The sequence below is a fragment of the Rhamphochromis longiceps genome, linkage group LG18 (genome assembly GCF_057381845.1).
Source record: "Rhamphochromis longiceps isolate RC_006_pf linkage group LG18, R_longiceps_female_GT1.1, whole genome shotgun sequence".
Classification (NCBI taxonomy): Eukaryota; Metazoa; Chordata; class Actinopteri; order Cichliformes; family Cichlidae; genus Rhamphochromis; species Rhamphochromis longiceps.
The window spans coordinates 14,995,217-15,013,510 of record NC_140574.1 but is presented as its reverse complement, the minus strand read 5'-3'; the positions used below and the strand labels follow the sequence as shown (position 1 = coordinate 15,013,510).

Sequence of the window (18,294 nt, the reverse complement as noted above, 5' to 3'; positions counted from 1 at the left end):
AACATTGAGCACTTAACATCATTGTACAGTTATAGGTCATTTTAAAACATTATGTCATTACAAATTAAGCTGTTTGGTTTTAAGCCTGCTTACGTCCTTTCGGGTTGAATTTCTAACGCAATATTGTAAACATGCTTTTATTTTGAAGGCCATCACCGGAAGAGTATTATCCGCGTTTATCGCTTTTTGCTTTACTTGTGCTCAGCGCTCTGAGTGGTGTCGACTCGACAGTCTGAACAGGACGAAGCGGACAGCAGGTGAGCACTTTACCTATTGTAAAGCGTAAACACGTTGACGGTTATTCGTCTTTTCCCACTTTCTTTAACTTGTTTTTACTAAAAATGCAGTTAATGCCCGCACAAACCGGTGTTTTTACTTAGCCCACCCTGAACGTTGGTCGTAACTGTAGTTTAATCTAAATGAAATAAAAGTTAGTGGATGCAGTAATGAAACATCACACAAACCTTAGCTTTGGTAGTCATATAGGTAGCACTGAGAATCAAGGATAACTAAATTACTTTTATTTAGATTTTAACGTATGTCTTTTCATTTTCTGAGCTGCATGTGCATTTAAGACGTGCGGCTTTTGCAGAGGCAGCCTGTCTTTCCTGCAGCACCGGTTTATCCTAACGATTTGTTAAATCAGTGCACAAGTGTTACGAAAGTAGAAACTCATTTTGAAAATGGAGTACATCACAGTGGATCTGTAGAGATTCCCCATTTGCCCTTCACAATAATGGAAGAAGTGCCTCCAGAAAGGTATGGACACATAAACACTGGATTAAACTGATTAAATCACAACAGCATGCTGCAGGGAGAAGAGGCAAAAATATTCACTTGTGTTTCATGAAATAAAAAAACAAGTGAGAAATAATAGTCTTAATTTTAGGAATTTGTAAATAAGTGTGAAACATGTAAGTGTTTACTCTAAGCATAAGTCACTGTGGGTCGGGCTACTGATGCTGTCTTATATGTGCTAAAAGGGGGAAAACGAGGATCCACCTCAAGTAATCAGCTGCAGTACATGCCCAGCTAATAAATTCATGCATATTGCAGTTTCTCTGATTTCTGCATGGTCTGACCTTTAGGTGAATTTGCTGGCAGATCCAGCCTGAGAAAAACTGTTGTTTTTTTTAACACACACCTGAATGCTCCAATCCAGCAAAAATCCCCTGGTTTTACAGGGGTGCTCTCACTTACTGATTAAGCACATTTGATTAGCAGTACCTGGCTGCTACTTACACTTTTCATTACTATGGAAGTCTGATCATAGTAGCACCCTGCTGGACCAGCTGGGTGTTAAACGGTGAACACACACTGAGCCCGTGTTTGACCCTAAATATTTTATTTATTTTCATTTCTGTTTTTGAACTAAAATGTCTGTCCGTTGAACAGGGGAAACACTGTCTGTCTTCGGTTATGCTCATTATTTGTTAGGCTGACTTGTCTTTTTATACATCTCACTTAATGACCATATTAATACTAATAAATATTAATATCTTTTCCCTAGAGAGATGTGGTGGGTGCTGTGGGTGCTCGCCATCTTGCTGGCTCTCTTCTGCATTGTGGATGTGTGGTACTTCCTGCGGGCCGCAGCGGTCATCCTGCGGGCCTGGTTTCAGCCTCCAGTCTGGGACATCACAGCGGAGCAGGTCCTAACAGGCCGGGTCACTCCCCATGACATCGACATGTGCCACATGAACAATGCTCGGTACCTCCGGGAATGTGACTTTGCTCGCTTCTCTCTCTACATGCGTAACGGCGTGTTTAAGGCTGTGCGGGCCCTCAAGGCTTCAATGGTGGTGGGGGCCACAACCATTCGTTATCGCAGGGCTCTGTGTATCGGAGAGGGTTATGAGCTGCGCAGTCGCATCGTCACTTGGGATGACAAAGCCTTTTTCCTTGAGCAGAGATTCGTGTCGACAAAAGATGGCTTGGTGTGTGCCGTGATGTACTGCAAGCAGAGTGTCATACGCGGCAGCCCGGACAAGATTCTGCAGCACCTGTGCAAAAGAAAGGTAAGGGAGGAAACCACACAGATGCATGAGTTACACACGCTGTCCCGCTGAATAACATTGAGCTTGTGTTTTGCACGCTGCAGGTGGAGTGCCCTGAGTTTCCAGAGGATCTTCAGCACTGGGTCAACTTCATCTCTGCCAGCAGCCAGGCCCTCAGGGCTGAGAGCGGCCTGGAGGAGAAGAACAAATAAAACCTTTCATGGGCAGATATTAAAAGTGGCGTCTTGTGAGTCAGCCTGTTTACAAGCCCAGGAGGAAAGTCTTCTCCTATTCAGAATCTCTTCACTTAAACACACTTGTGCCTGCACTTTGTACAACAAGCTTTATTTAAATTCCAACATTTGCAGATATGAAACACTTGATAACAGCACACTACATTATTCTGAGAGGTTGACAGTTATGGTAAAAATAATAAAATATTAGAAAATATAAGTAATACAGTTTTATAAGGTGTGTTATGATGTGGTGTGACAGCAATAAAAGAATTCAGGAAATTGGTTTGAAGTTTTTACTATAACCAAATGGGAAGAGATTAAACTACTTTATATGAGAGTGTGTGTGTTGCAGTGTGAACAGGTGTAGCAGGGAATGACATCATGCTTGAGTGATGGGATGATCACACAGTTTACATGTTTGCATGACCAGAACCGCCAGGACACATCAGCCTTTGTAACATCCACAGATTTCATGTAAAACTTAAAAAGTAAGCTGAAAATTCAGTCAGAACGACTGTGTCATGAATGCTGCCTGGACACTGAGTCATAAAGCATGTCACAAACACTTCTCATGCACACGGCTGACTGGCGGTTACAAGTGAGAACAGATTCAATACCAGTTTTTCTTGATGTAAAAAAATAAGACCACAATAAATCAATCCAAAACTCTTCTCACTTTTCATGTCACCTGTAACCTGTACAATTCATCCGTCAGTTCACCCCCACTTCAGGGGGGCTGGAGCCTATCTATCTACCATAGGGCAAGAGGTGCGGTACACCCTGGACAGGTCGCCAGTCTGTCGCAGAGTTAACGCCAAGAGTCAGACAACCTTTTAAACCTATGAGCCATTTAGAATCACCAGTTAACCACCACAACTGCATGTCTTTGGACTGTGGGAGGAAATCTGAGTACTCGGAGACAACCCATGGAGAAAACCTAATACTTTGTTGAAGCAAATTTTGAGTTAATACCATTGAATGTCACAAAAACCTGGCATTTTAACAGGGCTGTGTACACTTTTTATGTCCACTGTAAACTAGAATTGGTTCAGAGGTTTGTAACAGTGGGAAAAAAGTACCCGGAAAAGAATACACTATCTACACTATTCATAAAAGTAGATAAAGTCAATCCAGTACATTGTTACTCTGTAACTAAGGTGCCACGTGTAGACTTAAGTATCATTATTGGCCATAAGCCTTACGTATTTTACACTTTTACAGCCTATCCCTTTTTGTCCTGTCTCTCCCCTCTCTCCAACTGGTAACAGCAGATGGCTGCCCCTCACTGAGCCTGGTTCTGTTGGTGGTCTTTCCTTCCCACTGTCACCAAGTGCTTGCTCATAGGAAGTCATCTGATTGTTAGGTTTTCTCTGAATTATTGTAGGATTTTTACCTTACAATAAAAAGTGTCCCAACAAAGAAGCAAAGCTACAAACTATGAGTGAAGAAAAATATTCACTGCAATAAAAATAATTTCAAAACATAGTAATTGAGATGTTGTTGTCTACTGACAAAACAAACTAAACTAAAAGAAATATTTCTAGGAAATATTCTTAGCTTTAGTCTTGCCTTTTGAGGATTTGATACATACATTTGTTGAGACTTGGAATGGCCTTATGAGTCAAATTCCTCCACAAAGTGCTGTGTTGTAATTACTATTCGGAATCTCTGAAATCTACCTGACAAATACCCTCCATATTATATTAATAAGATGCAAATTCAACTGAAAGGAGAAAGCTGTCTAGGAGCGGAAACTAATTAGAACATTAAAAAAAACAAAAAAAACTAACTCTCGTACCATAAAATATAATAAAAATATTAAGTAGTTTTATTATTATTAATATGTTTTTATTTATTGGCAGTGCTATGTTTTAAAAGCACTATTTTGTCTTATACAAAGTAAACAGTAACTTCTAGTGAATGAAAGGGCGCACGGAACGACCTTACATACCGTCTCTGTGTTAACCAAGGTTCAAATGAATAAATTAAGATATAAAATAAATAAGTAACTAAATCACGTGTAACTGTGGCATCGCCAATCCCTGGAAAACGCGAAAACGTTTTCGTGTAACCATGCCGACAGGTCAACCAATAAGGCTTCTTGTCGTCATACACCCGGAAATTATGTTCATTGATTCTACCGGTTTCTTCAAGTTGCACCGCTTTCCATGATAGCACTTTCTTCAGGACGCGCAGTGAGTTTCACGGGCATTAAAAGATACTTCTGCCGTCTGTATGGTTGACGCTTAATGTCTGATATGGTGAACTGAAGTGTGGCGGCTGTGCGAGGAGGCTGTGCTCGCTTTAATTCCGAGGGCACCGGCTGCTGGCAGCTAGCGGCTAAGCTAACAGATTTGGCTTTGACAGCAATCTGCAGGCCGTTCATTTTAAAGGAGAAGCGTTAGCTTTACAATCCCCTCAAGGTTGAATCGACTGCTTGTGAAAATATGCTGCTTCTGTATTTTTAGCCAGGTTAATTTCAAGTCAGTGTAAGGAGGGGAACACTGATCTCTTGTTTTGTTTTTTTTCCCCCCCACATCTGCACTGTCATTGATGAGGTCAAAGATGCATTTATTTTAATCCTGAAGGCAATCATCAATTTAGACTCTTTAAAAAAAAATGCTTATGTTTTTAATTTAAAAAAATAAGATAAAAGATAATGACTGTAACATTGCAAATAAACACGTTCTTTTCTAAAAACTTCGGTTTTCATTTTTGATGCTAATATTTGAACTATTTCTCCAGAGAGATGTTGCTGTTGGCGTTGGGTGCCCTCCTCCTGCTCTTCTGCAGCCTGGATGTTTGGTACTTCCTGCGAGGGGCCCAGGTGTTCATCCAGGCATGGTTCCAGCCCAGGATACGGGACATTTTAGCCGAGCAGAGCATCGAAGGCATGGTCCTTCCACATGATTTGGACTACTTGGGCCACATGAACAACTCTCGGTATCTGAGGGAGTGTGACTTTGCACGCTTTCACCATTACATGAGAAACGGACTGTTCATGGCCTCACGCAAACTGGGGGCGAAATTGGTGGTAGGGGCGTCTACCATCCGGTACCGCCGCTCCTTGGTCTTCCGTGAGGCTTTTGAGATTCGGACCAAAGTTTTGGGCTGGGACGAGAAAGCCTTTTACTTGGAGCAGCGTTTTGTATCCAAGAAAGATGGCTTCGTCTCTGCGATCATGCTCTGTAGGCAGAATGTGGTGCACTGCAGCCCCGAAACCATCATTGAATTTATCTGCAAAAAGAAGGTAAGGGAAGTGGTGGCGTCATCCTCAAAGTGCTTCTGTTCAGGAGTAGAATCCACAAAATCATCACATTTTAGTATCACAAAACTATGAGTATTATTGACTGATTAATCAATTTTATTCATCTAACACTTTGTCCGCTTATAGATCGAGTGCCCAGAGTTTCCGGAGGACCTCAAACACTGGATGAACTTCATTGCGGCCAGCAGCCAAGCCCTGAGAGCAGAGAGTGGACTAGAGGGAAAGAACAAGTGAAGCCACACCATGACGCTGCGTATCATGAGTGTCGACACATTTCATATCATATATAGCATTGCACGCACATATACATGCACACAAACACTTAAACATTGTAGAGTGTTTTAGTTGACTTCCAGAAGTATCTCTGTTTTGAATAAATCCTACCTGCTGTGTATTTTTGTAAGACGTGAAGTTCTTTGACCCGAGGGGAGCTGAACATGAAAACTTGAACTGTAAGGTTTCAAATGCTCGGTATGTAAATGGATCACAATGGCGTTTGTAGCTTTACCCTTGCAGCTTATTCAGTAGTTGACTGTAAGTAGACCAGCATTACACATCTTCATTCTCATTCAGCAAAATCCTCTAACCTCAGATAAGCATGTAGAACAAAATGTAATCTTCCACTGACGTCAATGCATGTTTTGAAACAACCAGAATATTTTTGTGCCTGTTTCTAGTAGTTTAGAACACGTTATAACTTTTCACCAAAAAAAAAGACATGGGTGCAATGAAATACTTGAATGGATATAATGAACATGTGCTGACGATTGTTTTAATTTCCCTATCAGTATTTTGCACAAAGTTATTATTAACCTAAGGGAGAAAACAAAAATTCTTATGAGGGATGAATATATCGGTGCAATGAAGAATTAAAATATCTGCTTTTAAAAGGACAGCCCCTCAATCAGGCCTGCGTGTCATTTTATGAGAGCGTGCTTATATTTTCGATTGACGGGTGTAATGAGCAAACATGAGGTTGCTGGCAACTTTTCAAAACCTGCAACGCACAATTACCAATGAATGTCTGAGTGATGTTTGAGTCCACTGAGGGGGTCATTTGAAAGATGTTCTCGTTAACGCATCAGAGTTTTTCCTTTGTGACCAAAGTAATGTACTGTTCTGTGTGAAGGAAATCCGATTTTTTTTTTTTTAAAGATGTCTAATCTGTTTTATTTATGTTGTTGATGCACTGATCACCAGATTCTTTTAAGTTTGAAGTTATACATTCTCTGTTTAAGTCCCAACTATTTATGATTGATTGAAATGTATCAAAATTTATTTATTGTGTTTGTTAACATGTAAGTGCATTTTTTTTTCAATTAAAAATGCTCTGGAAACTGTTTGGGTCACTGTTTTTGTCTTTGTGAGCAAAGTACACATGCAGTTTGGTTTGTAGAACTTCACGGGACATTTTTACAGCTAATGTACTTAATTTATATTAAACAGCCTTTAGGTGATCATTTAACAGTTAACATTTGGCATGTAAATCTAAAATTTCTGACTTTCTGAGTTTTTCCTTTGTTGTTCAGAGCTGGAAAAGCAGCATTTGCAACTTTCAAAAACCATAAGTACAGGGCTGTTATAGTTATAGGTTTAGATGCTGTAGCTTTATGTGTTTAATTTTTCCATCACCAAATTAATCTTGTTTTTACAGGAAAATGTGCTTTTTACAGTTTTAGTTACTAAAACTATTTGTAGATAACGAGTCCAGATTAAAAATGTGATCGTCAAAGTAATGATAGGTATCCATTCAAAATCCTTCCACGTGAAAGTGCCAACAATTGTGACATTTTAATCCATTTAGAAAAGTCCCCCCATCAGTGACCAAGAGCCCAAGGATGTACAGGCACAGGTGTAATTTCCAAAATGTGGGTTTCATTATACTCCAGAAAAGACAAAAATAATGTCAGAAATACACAATCACCTTCACATTTTTGCCATTTCTTCCACACTCAACTCTTTTCATTTCATTGTATAGCAATGTTTGTAATTAGAATATGTTTCTGACCTTGCTTTCAGGTTTTCAATGTAAATTTCAAAGCAGTCAACAATACAGGCACATCTACAAAGAACATCTCAATATCATGGGCATTGACAGCTGTGTCAAGTGCAAACTGAGATTTTAAACATGCAACAAACGATGGAAGATTCATTGTCACTGTAAAATCTAATTCGTTCCCAGAACAGTATTTATTGTTCAGTCACAAGAGCTGTCTCTAGTTTAAACAACACATTTGCTTTGCATTCAAACTCAGAAGTCTGAATGCAATCTCCCCCTCCACACCAGTGTTCTCAGGCACTGGTACATGGTCAGTGTCAGACATGTCACTGTCCTAAAACAGCACGGCCCACATTAGAAATGATGTATATGTAGACCAGTGATGGGAATTAGGGGTAACGGCGGAATTAGGAGAATTGGTAACGGTTACTTGTAATGGCGTTACTTTTTTCAGTAACGAGTAATATATATACCAGTTTTTAAATTGTGTTGATAGGCCACGTAAAACCAGAGTCATGATAAACAATATATACTCGGCGTTTTTTCCTGAATAGTTTCGCCACGTTTACTGTCTAGCAAGCACTCTCTGCTTATGATTCGTGTTGGTGGAAAAATGCACCATGTCGACCAATCGAAAAATGATATGGCGACATGACATTTGGTCGTTTAGGAAGAGGGGGAAGTTTTAGGAGTGATGGCTAGAGAGAGCGAGAGAGAGTAGAAAAAGAGAGAGAGGGAGTTTTTAGAGATTTGTGACGTTTAGCGTATTTGTATGGCGTTATTTTTGTGCCACTATTCTGAGCGCACGTAAAAACAAGTTTGCAGGTGCAAGTGTTGTATTTTGAGGAGAAATTTATTTTGAGCGACGAAAAGCTGAATTTGAGTGAACAAAATTCATTCCTGCGTGCAAAAGTCAAATTCCTCCTCCTGAGGTCACACACACACAATAGCAGCCCTTCTCGCTCAGTTTTTGCATTTGCGCTTGCTCAAAATGTGTTGCTCACGCTCAACATTTCTGCCCGTGCGCGCTCAACTCTTTAATAAAGTTTAAAAAAAAAAAGAAAAAAAAAGTTGTGCCACAAAACCAGCCAATCACAGACTTGGATGCAAAAAAATCTGATTGGCTGTTCTGGTCTCCAAGCCGTTCGAAATGACGAAATGCAATATCCCAGAATCCATTTCGTCCAAAATTCAAACGAGGCAGTGGCGGAGGAACACAGAGTGGCAGAGTTTGAAATATTACTCTTTCTGGGTCACAAAATAAACTTGTAAGATATTTTCATGCGAGAATGGTGCTGTGTAAACTTCAAATATCTGCTCGATTCATCAAGACATCACATATTTGCATAAGTGCTCTAACATTTTTGGAGATGATAATAGCATGTATTTCCATATATACAAAGGCACTGGAATCCCAGATAAAAACATGAATATTGTTTTCTTTTCTTTTCTTTTCTTTACTGAAAATGAAGAAAAAGAATATTAGATCATTCACAAAAATAGCAGTGTCTTCATTTTCATTCACAAACTGGAATTTTTATAGTATAAAATGAAAATGAAATGAGGATTTGGCTTTTTCCTTTAAGCACTGAACTAATATTAAGTTGTATATCCGTATATACTGATCTACAACTAACATTTTAGACTTGCCTCCACGCTGACTGGACCACGTTCCACAGATCTTCTGCATTCTTGGGTTTTGCTTTAAGAACAGAATTTTTGAGGTCACACCACTAATTCTCAATCGGATTGAGGTCTGGGGATTGGGCCGGCCACTTCATGATATCAATCTGTTTTTGTCTGGAACCAGGATATTGCCCGCTTGCTGGTGTGTTTGGGGTGTTTTCCTGCTGAAACACCCATTTTAAGGGTCAGCATAAGGCAACATGAACTGTTCCAGTATTTTTAGGTACTGAAACTGGTCCATGGTGCCTGTTATGTGATAAATGGGCCCCACTCCAAAGTATGAGAAACAGCCCCAAACCATTATGCTTGCACCTCCATGTTTTACTTTCTTCAAAGTGTACTGTGGCTTGTATTCAGTGGCCTTTACGCCCAATAAGAACAATCTTACTCTCATCTGTCCACAGAATATCGCACCACTTCTCTTTAGGCCAGTCAATGTGTTCTTTGGCAAACTGTCACCTTTTCAATACATGTGTTTTTTTTTTTCAGCAGTGGTACTTTATGAAGGTTTCTTGCTAATAGTTTGGCTTCACATAAGCATCTTCTGATTACTGAAGTTCTCACAAGTAAATGGAGATCTTTTTTTATTTCTCTGGAGCTCATCACTGGATGCTTCTTTGCCATTATTGTTATTCTATGATCTAGGCGGATGGTAGTATTCCTTTTTCTACCACGTGTTTCGGGTTTTCTTTCCCATTTCAAAGCATTTGAGATCTTTTTAGTTGAGCAGCCAATTATTTTCTGCACTTCTTTTTAAGTTTTCCTCTATCCAATCAACTTTCTGATCAAAGTTTTTTCTCCCTCGATGCAATGTCTGGAACGACCCATTTTACTCACTGAGCAAGGGCTAAAACCAGCAGGTACAACAGCTGCCTTCCTTCCTTAAATAGCCCAAAAAAAATCAGATTTTTTGGAACTTGGAACTGTTTAACCCGTTTCTTCTTTTTTCTATATCTTGTTGTGTATGATATATTTTTATTATATACTTATTAGATATTTTTTTTAAATTGCATTTGATGCATTTGATACAGAATTCAACAAGCCAAACTGTCTCTTTACAAAGTCCCGTATCATATCGCATTAAGAAAACATCGCGTATGCTCAGAAGCTCACTCCAATGCAACCTTGACAAAGCTCAAACATCAGTAAACACGCAGACTGCGTGCAGTTATTCCCATAGTGTGCCAAGTCCCGAGTATAAACGCTATAAATGATACAGTTTAACCAAAAGTAACACGTCTGTGTCGAAAGTACAGATATTTGTTTAAAAATGTAGGGAGTACATGTAAAAAGTTATTAGAATTCAATTTAAGTACCCTTACTTCCCCGTTATATAGACAGCGAATATAGACATCTAGACAGATTACAAATTAAATGCCACATATGCGAAGAGAGAGAGAAAGACGGGGAAAAAAACAACAACTATAATAGAAGACGTGATTTATCTCAGATAACAATTTCAGTGGGTAGATGCTTTGGAATATTATATTTTTTTATGGTTTGTTTTCTAGAAGTAATTTTAAAGACTTTATATATAATTTAAATTCGTTTAAGAGAATAACCAAAATAACGTTACAACACAGTTTGCAAAATCGAATGAAATATTTGGTTTTTACCATTTCTGAACATCAAGCCAGAATGTCTGCAGTACGATAAACCTGTTGTTCGCCTCACTCCCGCTCCGTGCCAGTTGGTGGCAGCAAAGCACCCATTCGTCGTTTGCCGACCGTCGATACAGTCCTGTTAAAGCCCTCAGTGGCCACGCCCCCTCATTCTCTTCCTGTAAACAAAGCAGTAGCTGTTTGTCACTTTCTAGCTGTACTTTGGTGTTTTCTACGATGGCTCAAGCCGGGGTGCTCCTGGACAAGGACCAGTTCAACTGCTCCATCTGTCTGGACGTGCTGAAGGACCCGGTTACTATACCGTGCGGACACAGCTACTGCTCGGGCTGCATCCAGAACTACTGGGACCAGGACGACTACCTCGGGGTTTATGTCTGTCCGCAGTGCCGACAGAACTTCAACCCGAGGCCGCTGCTCGCCAGGAACACCATTCTGGCCGACGTGGTGGAGATATTTAAGAACACGACACTCCAGGACGCCGCGGCACCGACAGCTGGCCGAACTTTTGCCGAAGCCGGCGACGTGGAGTGTGACGTCTGCATCGGGTTGAAGAGCAAAGCGGCCAGCTCCTGCCTGGTTTGTCTGGCGTCGTACTGCGATGATCACGTCCGGCCTCACTACGAGTCCTCAGCCTTCAAAAAACACAAGCTGGTGGCTGCCTCCAAGCGGCTCCAGGAGACCATTTGTCCGCGACATGACAAGCTGCTCGAGGTCTACTGCCGGACCGACAAGCGCTGCATCTGCTCCCTGTGTCTGACCGACGAGCACAAAGGGCACGACACGGTGCTGGCTGAGGAGGAGATACAGCAGAAGAAGGTAATCACCTCACCTGAATTACACAGAGGGAGGAAGCCTCCCACATGGAGCTCATTCCCTTTTTTCTGAGGCTGAGTTAACTGCCTCCACAATGTGCTGTCTGGAGTGTTTCCCTGATTTAAAACCCCAGTCTGCCCCTCACTAATATCCCCATATTATAAAAAGACTAAAAGCAACACTTAAAGTGATAAAAAAAAAATTAAAGGGAAACAAAACATTTTGACACAGTTAACTAAATCTAAACTATAGCAAACTGCCAGAGGAAGCAAAGGTAAGAACCTTACAAGTACAATTGTTCTGACTAAGTCTCCTTCGTATTCAAATGTCACATCGCAGTTAAATCTGCTGCACTGGCTCCCCATCATTTGGAGAGTCCACTATAGGATTCTGGTTTTGCCTTTTAAAGCGCTGCAGGGATGGGCACCATCGTGCAACCCCAGCAGGTCCCTGAGGTCATGTGATCAGGGCCTGCTGGCTTTGCAACATACAAAGCTGAGAACTAAAATAGGACGGAGCTTTTGCAACAGTGACCCTGAGACCCTCTGGAACCTTCTCTGTCTGAGCGTGTGGTCTGTGCTTTCTTTTAAAAAGCAGCTTTTTAAACTTGCTTTTTGGGTAACTTTTTGTTTCTATGTTTTAGCATTTTTGTTGCACTTTGCCTTTTTTGTGCTACATAAATAAAATCTTAATTGCTTCCTTAGAGTTTTTTTCCGTATGACTGTAGTCAGGGTTTAAAAAGTCTAAATACTGCAGTGCAGCTTAAGGTAAACATTAAAGTGAATATAGTCTTTTTCTCATATAAACATAATCCACAGATGCAAATGTGTGTTGACATTTCCAACATGCACTTTCTCTTAAAATCGTCTTTTAACAGTGGACTGAATCCACTCCAGAGTCAAACAATGTGTCTTTTCTTTTTCTTTAAGTGAAGACTTAATCTAATCCAGGGACCCATTCACAGGGGGACAAAAATAGTCTAACTGTTAAGATGCTTTAGAGAAATGGGGCAGAAAAGACACATGTCTACCACACACACACACACACACGCACACGGGTAAAATGAAAAGCTGCAAATCTTATAATTAAAGACATTTGAGAGGCTGGAAGCTGCATTGAAATGATTATCAAAGTGGTTGCCATGTAATTATCTATAAATCAACCCATTGTTTCATTAATTTTGTGTTGTCTATTCTTTAATTATGAACCTCTGAATGTTTCATTAAAGCGCTGATTTGGTTTTGTCAATCAGTTGCCATTTGTAGGGTTGTATTCTACCTTACATCAAATGTGAGAAAAGAAGTCAAATTTTCCAGATTTTTCCAAAATAAAATAATCCTCAACTAAAGGTAACTTTATCTGTTCCTTTATAAGAGAACTCATTTATTCATCTGGTATGTACATTTGCTTGTAGGTTGGGTTTGTGTTTCAGTCCTGAAGGACTTTTGTGTGTAAGATGAACATGACAACCATTGTACCACAGAGCCTCCTATGCATGAACAAATATTTGTCCCTATTCACAGCAGTATAAAAATCAATGTGACTAAGTGTCAGGGTGCTTTAGAGAGGAAGAATGTATTTTCAGCTGCTCTTTTGTCACAGCTGCAAGCGCCACATGTTTGAGTTTTCCACCAGATACAACCCCAAAGGGACTTGTGTCTCCAGCTGGAATCAAATCAGCGCCGCTTCACTTGCTGAGCAAATCACTACCTGATGGAGCCACTTGTTAAGTTGACTTAGAGAAACGAGGGAAAAAAAGTGCAACCAACTTAAAAATATTTAAAATGACTCCAATAGATCTAAAGAAAAGCTGCAAATCTTTTCCTATTTATCTCACCAAAAGAAAAAGAAAGAAAAGTTGACACCCTCATGTAAATTTTGACATGCTGTAATTCCAAATTGATTTGGGTCTCTTCCTGGAATTAACCAAGGGCCTTTCCATTTGATAGGCAAACATATAAACCACTGCTTACATGTTCAAATAATAGTCACGCAAATGAACATCATTTAATTTTCTGTATATCTGTTGCTAACTGCTGCTGTTCATTATTCTTTTATTGTGAACTGAGCTATTGATTGTATTTTAAAGGTCTCAGTGGTTTTCAGGGTTTTACTACCGAGTCATAATTTGTGATGCAGTTTTAATGAGGAACGCATTAAAGCAGATAACTCAGATCCTTTGTGTTAAGAAGATCCAACGTTCATCACTGAGTGTTTCGGTGTCTTTAATTCACCACACTATCTAATCTAGAATACATTTTCAGCCTGATCCACAGTAGGACCAAACAGTTTAACTGTAGACTCGTCAGAGAAATGGAGCAGAGATGTGAAGTTTATAGTTTGGGTTTGAAACACCTCTGGAGTTCCTCAAACCTGTTTTTGGGTATTTGTGTGGAATAAAAGCAGCAAAGAATTAAACAACTGAAAGACTTCATAATAATTTTTAATTTCTTCTCTTTTTTTTTAGTGATTCAGTTTTAGTGACAACTGACTTCAGTCCGTGCACAGGCCCAGTGTAGCAGGAAATCTGGATAATGTAGCAGAGAATGAAATGCATCTACTTCTGTTCAGTTACATGACTTTTTATTTTTGATTTTCGTCAGAGGCAGCTCAGTGAGATCAAGCAGAGCTCCCAGCTGAGGATTCAGCAAAGAGAAAAGGAGGTGCAGGAGCTGAGAAAAGCCATTTTCTCTCTCAGCGTAAGTGCTGATGTTCAACATCTCACTGTTGGATGGTAAAAATGTCTAATCTTTCTACTGTTAAAGGTCTACATTTGCTATTTTATCAGCTTTTGAAGTTTTTTTTGGTCTTTCTTCACTCTTTGCCTGGCGTTCTGTTCTCTGTCTCCCTCCAGCGTTCGGCTCGTGCAGCAGCCGAGGAAAGCGACGCAGTCTTCTCCGAGCTGATTCGGTCAATAGAGCTGAAGCGCTTTGAGGTTAGAGAGCTGATTAAAGCTCAGGAGAAGACGGCCATCGGTGAGGCAGAGAAGCTGCTGGAGCAGATTCAGAAGGAGATCGGCGAGCTGAAGAAGAATGAAGATGAACTGGATAAGCTTTCCCACGCTGAAGACCCCATCCATTTCCTTCAGGTGGATAAGAGTTTATCACACTCTCAGGACATTTTACTGTGACGATATGCTACACAATGAAAATAGTCCCTGTTTGTAGGGAGTTCTTAAACTTAGGAATTTCCTAAGCTTTTATCACATCCAGACCCATTCGTAGATAATCTTTCACTACTGTAGTCCCAGCCTTGGATCTGGTGCCTTGTGGTCGTTGACCAAACCATTTTATGTCTTGTCTTTTGTCATGAATGCCACCCCTCCACTTATTTCTGCTACTCACCCTTCCTTGTTGTGTTCTGTATAAATAGCATGCTGGGAAACATCTCTGCGTCAGCTTACCTTCCTAGTCTCTATGTTGCTAAGCCCACCATGTGCTGAAATATTCATAAACACACCGCCACAGCAAAGTCTTGGGAAAAAAAGTGGTTCAAGTTTTATCTTCACCACTGTTCCTGGTCTGTATTTAGAGCTGTCAGTCCCTCCATGCTCCACCTGTGCTGTCGGCTTCGCCGTTGGTTGCATCGGACCCAGACTTCACCTTCGGCCCGGTGACGACAGCTGTGTCAGATTTTAAGGTGCTTCTGCAGGAGGTCTGTCAGAACGGATGTGTCAGCATTTATGAGAGAGGTAGATATAAAGATTTGTATCACATTTTAATTTTTTGCACCATAAATGATTCTGTCGACTGTCTGTTGACGTTGTTCTACTTTTTTATCTTTTACAGTGAGAAATATAGTAATTGTAAGGAATCCAGATCTCTCAGTCGAGTCTGACTGCACGGTGGTGGATCGAAGTTTTAATCTGGAAGTTGTACAAATGGAAGCAGCTGCATGTGAGTGTTCATGTGTGTCACATTCACAGGTTTTATTAACAGTTTTAAACAGTGCAGCAGTTTTGGTGGTCAGGGATGATTTTTAATCATCTTAAATCACTCTTTTAAATCAAAATCACCATCTTATCTGCGCCGGATTAAACACTCTTACAAAGCTCAATACATTTATTTTTTAGGGTTTTACATAGTCGCACGTATTTTAGGTGTCCGGTGTGTAAAGGCCTGTAGGGTCATTTAAATAAACCTCCCCTGGCAGCAGGGTCACACACCATTAAGATATTAAAGATTAAAATGTATAATTTACTGATTTCAAACAACTCTTAGATAATAAATGGCAGTTAAAATAAAGAATATCTAAATAAAAAAATATAAAGTGATATAATAATTGGGTGATATTGTTGTAACAGCTGGGAGATACTGACAGAAATGTGATATAAATATAAAAGAAATTCATCCACTTTATCAAAAGCTCAGTGGTCTACACTGATATTTTTCATGTTTGGTGTAACATGAAAACAAAATGAATATTTTCCTGTTTTTCTAGAAGGAATTTGCCTTAAATCAAACTTAAGTAAGACTAATATAAATCCACAAAAAACTCTCACACGTCACCAAAAACACACTAAAAATGTAAAATTTCTGTCTTGATAAAACTCTGTTTATTTTATTTTTATTTTAATTGTGAAAAATGAGACATGTTAATCTGATCTTATTATCTCACAGCAGTTGGCTTTGCTGAATCTGCAGATAAAGACCGATAGCTGAGACTGTAGTAACCTCTTTTTGTTACCCGTCTTTGTTATCGCAGTGATCCCTTCGCCTGGTCTAGACCAAAGTCATGTGAGCCCTCTCAACCCCTTCCTCACTCCAGGACCTCCAGCGTTTTCCTTTTCACCATTTGGTAACTACAACATTTAAACAGTATTTACTGCACGTGTGTGAAACCCACTTAACTCAAGCAAACCACATGCAAATCCTTCTGCTCATATTATTGTTCTAGTGTAATAAAGAAAGAAGCCGATTGAGTTTAGATGTGCTTAAACCCGCCAGTGCCGGGTGTCACTGTAACAAGAACTTGTGCAAATATTAACTCTTGTTTCTTTGTTTGATAGATTTGTTTGTTGTGTTTTGTTTACATAGTCAATATTTTAAAGCTAATCTTTAGTTAATAAGTAGCTCAGCCAGATGGTCGAGAATCTTTAAATATCGATTTTTGTCTCCGCCTGGGATCGTTCCCTTGTTAGGTGGATGTGTGAAGCTCTACACTTTGGAGCCACTCAGCACAGTTTGAGACCTAAATTTTATTTGATACACGTCAGCAAGCAGTGCTCTCATGTGGCTGCGTGGCACTCCTAGTCCTAATCCCAAACTTTGATTAATGGGAGGGTTGTGTCAGGAACTTATGGAAGCTCATTTCTGGCACTAAAAACATTCACGAGTTACAATTTAGATTTTTATTTAAAAGTTTTTGTTTGGGTATCTCACAATTCTCACTTACTAACTCTATCTTCTGTGAAAATAACTTGAAATTTTAAATTATTTTCTCAATTTTTAGTTATTTTCCAACAAGTTTGAGCTGAAATTTTCACTGTTTTCCAGGAGTGGAAACAAGCTTCTATTTGATAGTCCGATATTTAAAAAAAACAAAAACATGGATCGATCCGTTGTGGTGACCCTTTGGGAAATAAGGGATCAGCCAAAGTACTTTGAGATAAATCTATAGCCACGTGACAAATCTGATATAATCTTGTAAAAAAATGCCGGAGTAAAGTTTGACTTTAAAAAAATGTTTGCTCATGCTGGCTATTTGATTGCTGCTAAGTCAGGTTTTTGGATTGAACATTTTAGCTTAAAGGCAGGCAGGGATCGATTCACTTAATCTAAATTCTGTTAAACAGCGTCACAAAATGAGAAAAGAAAAAAACTCAAAACTTCAGAAAACAATGAAAAAAGAACATCAATCGCTTCCACGCTGCGGGACTTTGGTTTTTATTCATATTGTTCCAGAAAAGCTTGTTTTTACACACGTGTGCATTGATCTTTTTATCTTTTTACGTAGCTATTGTTGTTGATCATCATTCTTTGTAGAAGGCTCGATCCAGTATTAAGCAGTGGTTAAACAGAAAATTAGTAACAACTTTACCCCTTCCTCACATTTCAAGCTAGACTCTACTGGTATAAGTTGTGGTATTTATTTGTGCTAAAGACAAAAAAAAAAAGAAAAAAAAAGATTTTTCTTTGTTTCCTTCTTTTTCCAGGCTCTAAATTCTCCTCGGGATCCAGACATAAGCACCCTCCACGACGTGCTCACCCCAGGAGGAAATAAGACTTCTTAAGGACATCAAACCTCACTTTCACACACTCACCCTGATGGAACGTCATTATACTCAAGTGCTGTCCACACACAAAGCCACACTACAACTTAAGTCATGTAATTGCTGTTTTTTTTTTTAAATTTTTTATTCTGCTATACTCAAATGTAATCAGTGTTGGGAAAGGCACGAGAAAAGCATCTGTGAAGATCGCACTGACGATGTATTCAGCAGCAACAAGCAGGACTGACTTAGTGCGTTTTATTTCAGTGTTAGATGCTTTTAAAGGTATATTATTTATTTTTTTTAACCCAGTAATCCTCTGTAAACAGTCATATTTGCTTCAATGATAACGTGGATTATTTGACATGCTGGCATTAAAAAACAAACGCACTACATTTTCTCACGGGTGGTTTTTGTTTACACATCAGCTCCGTGACCAAAACGCTGGCTCCAGGCACGAAA

At 39.6% G+C, this 18,294-nt stretch overlaps 3 protein-coding genes and 1 long non-coding RNA gene across 4 annotated transcripts; 3 read left to right on the top strand and 1 right to left on the bottom strand.

The window, feature by feature from the left end:
- The first annotated feature begins 173 nt into the window (after positions 1-173).
- Positions 174-2,512, top strand: LOC146647947 (protein THEM6-like). Its single transcript, XM_085390212.1, has 3 exons — positions 174-257; positions 1,511-2,018; positions 2,102-2,512. Exons 2-3 carry the CDS (start codon positions 1,515-1,517, stop codon positions 2,207-2,209), a joined length of 612 nt encoding a protein of 203 aa, XP_085246338.1. The 5' UTR covers positions 174-257; positions 1,511-1,514; the 3' UTR covers positions 2,210-2,512.
- Positions 2,513-4,330: 1,818 nt separating this feature from the next.
- LOC146647946 (protein THEM6-like) lies at positions 4,331-6,759 on the top strand. The gene is made up of 3 exons (XM_085389712.1): positions 4,331-4,428; positions 4,979-5,483; positions 5,628-6,759. Exons 2-3 carry the CDS (start codon positions 4,983-4,985, stop codon positions 5,733-5,735), a joined length of 609 nt encoding a protein of 202 aa, XP_085245838.1. The 5' UTR covers positions 4,331-4,428; positions 4,979-4,982; the 3' UTR covers positions 5,736-6,759.
- On the bottom strand, positions 6,182-12,020 carry LOC146647945 (uncharacterized). Its single transcript, XR_014908542.1, has 2 exons — positions 11,909-12,020; positions 6,182-11,598 (listed from the first exon to the last, which is right to left on the bottom strand). It is a non-coding gene; the product is annotated as an uncharacterized LOC146647945 (long non-coding RNA).
- Positions 10,901-18,210, top strand: LOC146647944 (E3 ubiquitin-protein ligase TRIM47-like). Its single transcript, XM_085389695.1, has 7 exons — positions 10,901-11,624; positions 14,225-14,320; positions 14,476-14,709; positions 15,153-15,312; positions 15,410-15,517; positions 16,326-16,418; positions 17,776-18,210. The coding sequence occupies exons 1-7, from the start codon at positions 11,025-11,027 to the stop codon at positions 17,841-17,843; spliced, it is 1,359 nt and encodes a 452-aa protein (XP_085245821.1). The 5' UTR covers positions 10,901-11,024; the 3' UTR covers positions 17,844-18,210.
- The last annotated feature ends 84 nt before the right edge of the window (positions 18,211-18,294 follow it).